General features: G+C 49.2%; 1 protein-coding gene across 2 annotated transcripts; it reads left to right on the top strand.

Moving 5' to 3' along the window:
• Positions 1–7,469: 7,469 nt before the first annotated feature.
• On the top strand, positions 7,470–10,565 carry LOC135645235 (serine hydroxymethyltransferase 4-like). Of its 2 annotated transcripts, XR_010498697.1 has the most exons (5): positions 7,486–8,305; positions 9,154–9,544; positions 9,633–9,734; positions 9,992–10,299; positions 10,399–10,565. XR_010498697.1 is itself a non-coding variant. In XM_065163422.1 (4 exons), the coding sequence occupies exons 1-4, from the start codon at positions 7,628–7,630 to the stop codon at positions 10,222–10,224; spliced, it is 1,404 nt and encodes a 467-aa protein (XP_065019494.1). In that variant the 5' UTR covers positions 7,470–7,627; the 3' UTR covers positions 10,225–10,565. The 2 variants fall into 2 exon arrangements, 1 of the variants encoding a protein (XP_065019494.1); XM_065163422.1 differs by having other exon boundaries at positions 7,470–8,305; positions 9,992–10,565.

Genomic DNA, 10,565 nt, shown 5'->3' with positions numbered 1-10,565 from the left:
TCGATTGAGGTAGGAGAATCAGATGTTGAACTGAAGTCAGGGATCAGGCATCGGGTCGTAAGGATCAAACATTGCGCCAAGATCGAATGTTGTGGGAGTCAATATACTAATGGATGGGACAATATATCAAAGCAAAGCATGACGCGCCAAGAGTTCGGATGAATCAATGACATACTAGATAATATATGATTCATGTTTTGTAATTGTTTGTATCTTGAATGAAGTAGTTTAGGTTTTAACTGAATTAGTTTTGATGAGGATAATAATTGCGATAAAACTCGCGTGACGTCAGTTGTCCCAAATAATGCCTCACAGCACTTGGTCAACGCATATCGGAACGTCGACCGAGGCACATTAATACCCTGCTCAAGGTCGATCCCTCACGCCACGCCAACGTCGATGTCAGACGCTACCAGAAGTACGATCCTGCCCTCTGCGGGCAGGCACATCAAACAACGGTAATCCTCATTATAAAAACCCTCGCGTTCCGAGAAGAAAAGGGGAGAGACAGACAAGAAGACACAACTTAGCTAAAGAATCCCCCTGCCACTATCCGCTAACTTGATCATCGGAGGGGTCGGGTCGAACTTCCCGATCCGACCTGTGTGCAGGTGCGAAGACGGTGGCCTCCCACTAAACGCCCAGGTGAAGAGTCCCCTCCCGGAGGAAACGGTGACCCCTTTCCGATCGGGCCATCGCAGCCGGCCACCTCAGCGGACTCAAAGGTCGTCTCGGGAAGATCCCCCATCATCCGGACCCGAACCATGTCGTGTCGGCCCCGAGGCCATGACTTAAAGTTGGTTACACCACCATTTTAGCGCTAGAAGGAGGGCCCTGATGTCGAGGGATCACCCGATTGGCTCAAACGAGCCTGTGGCTGAGAGGTCACACCCGATTGGAGCTTCGGGGGAACATCTCCCGTACGGAGATCATCATGACGAACACCCCGCCACGACCTCAGAGCGATATTGGCGGATATTCAACGACCCGGGCTTGTCGCCGCCCGATGGCGCCCCCGCCGACCCGTCGCCCATGTCGTCCTAGGCCTTTCACGACCTCACCCATCAAGTCCGAACTCTGACCGCTATGGTGTAATCCATTATTCCACTTGTTTCTCGTCCGCTGCACCTGCCGGCCGTCCAACCACTGTGGCAACAGGAGCCACCCATTCAAGCTCGCACACCACCTCGGGAGCTCCCCACTTCGCTTCGGGTCCCATCGACCCCACTTGGGGATCGAGTGACGGCAAACCCGAGAGGCCACCCAGAACCCGAGGCGTTGTCTATGCATTCTACAGACTCCTTGCGAGCCTAGTTGCGCTTCGTCAGCCAGCGACTCGACGAGGTGCAGAATGAGCTTCGCAGGTGCAAGGGAGAGCTCAGGGAGGACACATGTAACATCCCATTAGTCCCACATCGGAAGTGGGCAATGTGTATGATTAGCTTATAAGGGCCTGATGAGTGTACTACGTTAACTCCCGCTTAAGCATTTTGGTCCGTGATTGATGGACCAAAATTGAGTTATTGGCCAGTTGGCTCATCAGACTCGGGTCGTGACATTTGGTATCAGAGCCGACCTAGCATCAGGGCAAGGTGAGAGGGCTCGAGTAGGAAAGGGCTACCCATGGATGGAGTCAGAGAACTCATCGCGGCGTGGAGCCACCACTGAGTTAATCCTCACATGCACTATGCTAGGGTTCGATCTGGGATATGTTGGGCCTTGATAATGACGTCAAGCTAATTAAGTTGGGGATAATGTAACATCTCATTAGTCCCACATCGGAAGTGGACAATGTGTATAATTAGCATTTTGGTCTGTGATTGATGGACCAAAATGGAGTTATTGGCCAGTTAGCTCATCAGACTCGGGTGACTTCTGATACTTTGATGTTCGGGTGTTTCCCACCACTCTGAGAGGGTCGGCCCGCACGTGGTACAACGGCCTGAAGACCGGGATGATCACCTCCTTTGACCAGCTCGCTAGGGACTTTGAGCTTAACTTTGAGCTTAACTTCTTAGCCTATGCCCGGCCAAAGCCATCCGTTGCACTGCTCATTGGACTCAACCAAAGGGAGGATGAGCCCCTCTCACATTTTGTGGATCGCTTTGCAACGCAAATCCAAGGTTTGCTGGACGCTCATCCCTCTCTATTAATGCAGGCATTTATGATAGGCCCGCGACCCTCCAGATTTTCCTGGTCCTTCGCGGAGCGACCCCCCATCACGGTGCCAAAGATGCTCCAGCGAGCTAACCAGTACATCGCAGCGGAGGCCTGGGTGGCCGTGAGGAGAAGGGACGACTTTTGGCAGCGAGCTCCATAAAAGAGGTCAAGCACCCGCGGTGGCTATCTGATGTAGTCCTCGTGAAAAAAAATCTAGGCAATGCCTCAGTCTCTTCCGAGCGAAGACTGCCAGAGTCCACGCTTGCGTGGCCTGTCCGCCTGAGCCATACTCCTCGACCGCAGCCCGCCTGCGCCGTGCTCCTCGGCCGCATGTTGCCCAAGACCACGCCTACGCCGCCTGCCCGCCTGAGCCATACTCCTCGGCCGCAGCCCGCCTGCGCCGTGCTCCTCGACCGCGTGTTGACCGAGACCACGCTTGCGCGGCCTACCCACCTGTGCCGTGCTCCTCGGCCGCATGTTGCCCTCGGCCACGCCTGTGCGACCTGCCTGCCTAAGCCATACCCCTCGGCCGCAGCTCGCCTGCGCCATGCTCCTCGGCCGCGTGTTGACCGAGACCATGCATGCACGGCCTACCCGCCTGTGCCGTGCTCCTCGGCCGCATGTTGCCCGAGACCACGCCTGCGCGATCTGCCCGCCTGAGCCATACCCCTCGGCCGCAGCCCGCCTGCGTCGTGCTCCTCGGCCGCGTGTTGACCGAGACCATGCCTGCGCGGCCTACGTCGTGCTCCTCGGCCGCATGTTGCCCGAGACCACGCCTGCGCGGCCTGCCCGCCTGAGCCATACCCCTCGGTCGCGTAGCCCGCCTGCGTCGTGCTCCTCGATCGCATGTTGTCCGAGACCACACCTGCGCGGCCTGCCTGCTTGAGCCATACCCCTCGGCCATAGCCCGCCTGCGTTGTGCTCCTCGGCCGCGTGTTGACCGAGACCACGCCTGTGCAGCCTGCCCGCCTGCACCGTGCTCCTCGGCCGCATGTTGCCCGAGACAAAGCTTGCGCGGCCTGCCCGCCTGAGCCATACCCCTCGGTCGCAGCCCGCCTGCGCCGTGCTCCTCGGCCGCGTGTTGACCGAGACCACACTTGCACGGCCTGCCCGCCTGAGCCGTGCTCCTCGGCCGCATGTTGCCCGAGACCAAGCCTGCGCAGCCTGCCCACCTGAGCCATACTCCCCATACTCCTCGATCGCAGCCCGCCTGCGTCGTGCTCCTCGGTCGTGTGTTGACCGAGACCACGCCTGCGCAGCTTGCTCGCCTGCGTCGTGCTCCTCGACCGCATGTTGCCTGAGACCACGTCTGTGCGGCCTGCCCGCCTGAGCCATACTCCTCGGCCGTAGCCCGCCTGCGTCGTGCTCCTTGGCTGCGTGTTGACCGAGACCACGCCTGCGTGGCCTGCCCGCTTTAGCCGTGCCCCTCGACCGCATGTTGCCCGAGACCACGCCTACGTGGCCTGCCCGCTTGAGCCATACTCCTCGGCCGTAGCTCGCCTGCGCCATGCTCCTCGGCTACATGCTGTCCGAGACCACTACCTCTGCGCGGCCTGCCCACCTGAGTCATGCTCCTCGGTTCCATGCTGCCTGAGACCACCACCTCTACGCGCCCTGCCCGCCTGAGTAGTGCTCCTTGGCTCCATGCTGCCCGAGACCACCACCTTTGCGCGACCTGCCCGCTTGAGTCATGCTCCTCGGCTCTATGCTGCCTGAGACCACCACCTCTGCGCGGCCTGCCCGCCTGAGTCGTGCTCCTCGGCTCCATGCTGCCCGAGACCACCGCATCTACGTGGCCTGCCCGCTTGAGTCGTGCTCCTCAGTTCCATGCTACTCGAGACCATAGCCTCTGCTCGGCCTGTTCGACTGAGTTGTGCTCGTCGGCCGCACACTACTCGGGGTCACCGCTGCGCACGCAACCCTCCTTACTTAACTCCACGATCCCCACACCCCTGACAACAGATCGACAAACGCCTAGCAGGGACAGTTTCTCAAAGTCGAAGCCATGCCTTGGACCCCCACTACAGCAACCGATGCATAGCTTCCTTCCGGGGGGGAATATGATGAGGATAATAATTGCGATAAGACTCGCGTGACATCAGCTGTCCCAAATAACGCCTCACAGCACCTGGTCAATGTAGATCGAAACGCCGACCGAGGCACATTAATACCCTGCTCAAGCTCGATCCCTCAGGCCACACCAACGTTGGTGTCAAACGCTACCAAAAGTACGATCCTGCCCTCTGCGGGCAGGCACATTAAACAACGGTAATCCTGACTATAAAAACCCTCGCGCTCTGAGAAGAAAAAGGGAGAGACAGACAAGAAGACACAACTTAGCTAAATAATCCCCTTGCCACTATCCGCTAACTTGATCGTCGGAGGGGTCGGGTCAAGCTTCCCGACCCGACCTGTGTGCAGGTGCGAAGACGGTGGCCTCCCACTAAACGCCCAAGCGAAGAGCCCCCTCCCAGAGGAAACGACGACCCCTTTCCGATCAAACCATCGCAGCCGACCACCTCAGTGGACTCAAAGGTCATCCTGAGAAGATCCCCCATCATCCGGATCCGAACCAAGTCGCGTCGGCCCCGAGGCCACGACTTAAAGTTGGTTACACTACCAAGTTTTAGGTGTAATGATGTCAACTCAATTATAGGCTCATTGAGCCTGAATCAGGGTTGATTTAGGTCTATTATAAGATTCATTCAATGACCTACAGTTGAGTCAAGTAGTGAAACTACATATGAGTTGAAACGTACGAAATATACGTTTCTGGAAGACCTGACCGTGTTACTGCTAGTGATCAGTGCTATAAGCAATGATACCACCCAACACTAATGGTAGTATCGCTAATACCTAAAAATTTGGGGATAAGACTTTTTTGCTCCATTTCTGAAGTCATTTGAGGCATATAGATATTCCACTCATTCTTACTTAGATAGCAAGAAAAGAACACTAAAAAGTTATGATTGTGTGAACTCTATTGAAAGTCTTGAGTTCCTTCTTCTTTAATCTGCTAAGTCATTCTAAGAGAATTGTGAGGACTACTTATAAAAAAGAATTGTAAATGTTCTCTCCTAAACTTGTGCGAATGAAAAAAAAAAAAATTGTAATAAAGGTGGTTGATCTTTCGCCCATTAAAAAAAAATCATTAGTGAAAGTCGATAGTCTCGACGAAGAAGGAATCAAGAATAGACGTAGATTGCGACAACTAAACCACTATAAATCCAGTGTGCATTTCTTTTGTGCTTTTCATTCTTATTGTTTATTGATTTAATTATTCACTACTTTTAATCACATTCTAAATTAAACATATTTATGATAGATCCTATGAATTTTAGAATATTTTTAACTTTTTAAAAATACTAATTCACCCCTTTTAATGTCTTTATGATCCTAACAAATTTATCATCAATTATAATATTATTTTTGATTAATCGGCCATAGTGGTTTTACATGTAATAAGGTGAAAAAAAATTCCCATTAATATGGAATCAACATGGTAATAGATATCTTAAAACAGTCATGATAATATAATATGAGTTGATGTGGCAACCCTTACTATCCAACATTAATTATAGGATGGAGATTATAAATCATACATCACTCGTTTGCACCTTGCAAAATAGCTGGTTAGATTCCCCGTAAAAAAGACAAACCTGCACAAAACATAATTAGAGCTATCAATTTGGTCATTCAAAAGCATTATAACAATCAACCAAATGAAATAAACTTAAAATTAAATTTTACATATTGGAGAGTTTCTTTATACGAGAATGAATAATATTTTCATTAGCATGCAATTTTTGGGGCCCACGTATATATATATATATATATATATATTGGGAAATAGTGAAGATTTTGGTGGGGAAGGATATAATTACACATCTCTTTAGTGATTCGATGATGACGGACGACGGCGCCGTGGCGTCGGTGGTGGTAACCGGTGAAGAAGAAGAGATGATGGTAAAGCAAGGATTGAAGAGAAGAAAGAAAAAGGCTTATCTTTGTCCTTCCTCACTCCCAAATGGTAAGAGAAAGAGAAGCTTCTGCTGCTGACGCTGGAATTCGACTATAGGTTGTTCTTGTTCTGCTTTTCTCACTCCCTCTCTTCCTCGTTCCGTGGCTCCCGTATCATTGTGGTAAGGAACGAATGGGATACCCTCGACTTACTTCTCGTCCTCTTCGCCATTCTCTACGGCCGCCGCTCTGGCGACGACGACGACGCTGAGAAGTCTCTTCAGGAGGCCCACGACGAGTGGCCCAGGTTCGCCATTCCTCCACCAGTGGCTAGCTACTCGTACCCCGTGGAGGCCGCCCACACGGTGGGCATTCGTGTGATGCGGAGCAGCAGCTCCTACGCCGATCTGGGGCCGGAAGTAGCGACATTTGGAGCCGCCGCCAATGATGGGTGGCGTTGCTACGATGATGTCCATCTTTGTCGTCGGAGGTCAGAGTAGGATGGCTGGGAGAGACAGAGGTTTGGGTATCTGGACGCGAAGACGATTCCGGTGGACACGTGTGTTCTTCGACAGAGTTCCTCTACAAGATCTAGATCACCGCCGAGTCCGCCGTCGCCATCGCCACGGCGGCATCCGAGGAGGAGAGCGGTAGATGGGGTTCCAGGGAGGGGGGCGGACAAGGCTGAGATCTTTCGATCAAAAAGCCCCATCCACAGTCACCACCGTCGCCTCCGCCACAGCGCTAGCCTAGGAGGAGGAGGAGCAATGTCGCAGCGACGTCCGCCACCACCTACGCCGTCCACTGTCGTTAAAATTACTTTTTTTATTTTTAATTTCAATATTTCGATCGGTAAAACTGATATCGATCAATCTGTAATTAATCCTTAGATCATATGGTGTGCATTTTATTATTAGTATTTTTTTAATTATACAGAATATGGTGTTATGATGATGATGTTTGAGTGACATCATAAATGAAGCATTAGATATTTGTTTAATTGGAAATTTTTCTTATATGTGAGGTGGATATTACCAATGGTATGTATGACATTGGAGACATACTTGTTTGGAACCATTTTATGAGGAATTTAATTAAATAAATTTGCAAGTTCAGAATATTTTTATTTGTAATTTTGATTAATTAAAGGGTTTATCAGAGACACTCAGTCAATTCCAATACTTTCTCCTCGTAATTGCAAATTAGAATAAATTTATAGTGCACGTGTTACATTGCAAGCATATACTGTATACCTTTTTGTATATATGTATTTTCCCTACAGGAATGTGTAAATTTATTCATGTATATATATATATATATAGGAGTGATATCATCACCGCCACCACCACAAACCATCCACCCAACACGGGGGCAAACCCTCGCCTTTCGTATAAATCGTCCTCATCTCCACTACCGTCAACTCCGCACCTCCCCGCATCCTCGTAGTCGGCCTTTTCCTCCTTTCCCCCTACTCCACCTCAGCTCCCTTCCGGCGGCTTCCGGCGCCATGGAGTCCGTGAGCGAGTGGGGTCTCTCGCCGCTCTCCGTCGTGGATCCGGAGATCCGCGATCTCATCGAGCACGAGAAGCGGCGGCAGTCGCATGGCATCGAGCTCATTGCCTCCGAGAATTTCACCTCATTCGCCGTCATCGAGGCTCTCGGAAGCGCCCTCACCAACAAGTACTCCGAGGGCATGCCCGGCAACCGCTACTACGGCGGCAACGAGCACATCGACGCCATCGAGAACCTCTGCCGCTCCCGTGCCCTCTCCGCCTACCGCCTCGACCCCGCCAAGTGGGGCGTCAACGTCCAGCCGTACTCCGGCAGCCCGGCTAACTTCGCCGCCTACACCGCCCTCCTCAACCCTCACGACCGCATCATGGGCCTCGATCTCCCTTCCGGTGGCCACCTCACTCACGGCTACTACACCTCCGGTGGCAAGAAGATCTCCGCCACCTCCATCTACTTCGAGAGCTTGCCCTACAAGGTCAGCCCTGTGACCGGTTACATCGACTATGAGAAGCTCGAGGAGAAGGCCCTCGACTTTCGCCCCAAGCTCATCATCTGCGGTGGCAGCGCCTACCCCAGGGACTGGGACTACGCGAGGTTCAGATCCATCGCAGAAAAGTGCGGGGCCTTGTTGCTCTGCGACATGGCTCACATCAGCGGCCTTGTGGCCGCTCAGGTGATGATTTTTCAAACCTTCTGTGTTTCAGTCGGAAAAATCATATTTTGATGTTAATTTAGCTTTCAAAATACTTTTTGTTTTCTAATTTCTGCATATTCTTGTGAACGATGGGTATATGGTTATTTGGTTTATGGGATTTTTTTTTTGTTTCCATGAATATTTATATAGATCTGGATTAAATGGACAGATTTGTTGGATGGCTTGCATGATAGGGATAGATCTGCAAGTTTGGATTGCATTAGATATAGTTGCTTTTGATTGCTAGACCTGAATTTCCTGATCTTTTTCCAGAGAACAGACTGAGGCCTTATCCTGATTCTTTGTCGATTGATTTTAGCCAAAAGTAATTTGTTTCAGTAATTGGTTTGTTGTTGATTGATGACAAAGCAGAACACATCTCAAACTTGGACAGAATATCGGAACATATTGATTTTACTAAATTTTCTTTGAGCTATATTAGAGTTAATGGGTAATACAAGTCAATCTGGAATTTGTGTGTTTTCTTACGTTTTATTTGGTTCTAGTAGTTGGTTTTTTTTGGATACTTTTTCTCTTTATTTGCAGATGAAGCAAAGGATTGATCTTCCATTTTCTTGAGTATTAGCTTTATTTTCTTTTTGGACTCCACCTTTACTGAAGATCAGAGCTTCAGTCATTTCATATAGTCATGCATGTAGTTGGATTATATTGTTGACCATTAACATTCAACTATTGCTTCTCATTATGAGAGAAGTCAGAGATACCAAAGTTGTTTTTTTTTTTCCTTTTTTTGTAAATTTATCTCTTAGTCTAATTGTGCAACGATGTGTTGTACTGATTAGAATGTTTAATTCACTATGTTGTAGGAGGCTGCAAACCCCTTTGAGTTCTGTGATGTGGTCACGACAACTACGCACAAGAGTCTCAGAGGACCTAGGTCTGGCATTATCTTCTACAGGAAAGGCCCTAAGCCTCCAAAGAAGGGACAGCCGGAAAATGCTGTTTATGATTTTGAAGACAAAATCAATTTTGCAGTGTTCCCAGCTCTCCAAGGTGGCCCTCACAATCACCAGATTGCTGCTCTGGCTGTGGCATTGAAGCAGGCCATGTCACCTGGATTCAAGGCATATGCCAAGCAGGTGAGAGCCAATGCTGTTGCTCTTGGGAATTATCTGATGAGCAAGGGCTACAAGCTTGTGACCGATGGAACTGAGAACCACCTTGTCCTCTGGGATCTTCGACCTCTTGGATTGACTGGTACTAGCGGTTTCTCCTTTTCATTTAGTTTGTTGCTAATTAGCTTTCCTCAAATTCATCTTTTTTCATTCACTTTGTAATGTTGCAGGAAACAAGGTCGAGAAACTTTGTGATCTTTGCAATATTACTGTTAACAAGAATGCTGTTTTTGGTGACAGTAGTGCATTGGCTCCTGGTGGTGTCCGAATTGGTAAGAACGTTCTATTTGGAGCATGACCTACTTGTACCATGTTGTTTAGTCTTAAAGATGTTTATGTTTGAAACCTCTGAAACAATTTCTGAAGTTCAATTTTCAGAGGATGGATTTTGTTATACTGTTGATAAAAGTTCTCGGTGGTCTGAAGCCTCTGCTTAAAATTCTGTCATACTTATAGCAACTGTGTCAGTACATACTTGTGCAAAGCATTCTTGAAGTCATTCAAGTAATCCTTATGATTCATTTTCCAGGCACTCCTGCTATGACATCACGAGGCTTGGTCGAGGAGGACTTCAAGCAGATAGCAGAGTTCCTTCATCAGGCAGTGACCCTTTGCCTGTGCATTCAGAAAGAACATGGGAAGCTTCTGAAGGACTTCAACAAGGGCTTGGTGAACAACAAAGACATTGAGGAGCTGAAGGCAGCAGTTGAAAAGTTTGCTGCATCATTTGACATGCCTGGCTTTCAAATGCCTTCAACATAAGACTTCAACAAGGGCTGGGTGAACAACAAAGACAGTGAGGAGCTGCATCAAGGACTAGAACACCATAGTTGTCATGTAGCTCATCTTCTACCATCTCTTCTATTTTGACTCTTTTGCTGTTGGTTTTGCTTGTTTTTTATTATGCATTTGAACTGGTTGTTGTTTTCTTCTTAGGTGATGTGCCCATGGAAGGAGAAGATAATAAATATTGTATGAGCATGTACTGTGGAAGTAATGATTATGGCAATTAACCATGTAAGACTGATTCATAGGAGATAAATTTTAGTGAAAATTTGATGTATAAACAATTAATAAGTCTGGCATGATATTTATAACTGATA

Source organism: Musa acuminata, chromosome BXJ3-8, assembly GCF_036884655.1.
Source record: "Musa acuminata AAA Group cultivar baxijiao chromosome BXJ3-8, Cavendish_Baxijiao_AAA, whole genome shotgun sequence".
Classification (NCBI taxonomy): Eukaryota; Viridiplantae; Streptophyta; class Magnoliopsida; order Zingiberales; family Musaceae; genus Musa; species Musa acuminata.
Note: the sequence above shows the minus strand (reverse complement) of the source record. Positions and strands in the feature narration are given on the sequence as shown.

Coding starts and splice junctions, on each gene's coding strand:
- LOC135645235 (XM_065163422.1), top strand. CDS start 7,628: ATGGAGTCCGTGAGCGAGTGGGGTCTCTCGCCGCTCTCCGTCGTGGAT. Junction 8,306..9,153: donor GCGGCCTTGTGGCCGCTCAG/GTGATGATTTTT, acceptor ACTATGTTGTAG/GAGGCTGCAAACCCCTTTGA. Junction 9,735..9,991: donor TCCTGGTGGTGTCCGAATTG/GTAAGAACGTTC, acceptor TTCATTTTCCAG/GCACTCCTGCTATGACATCA.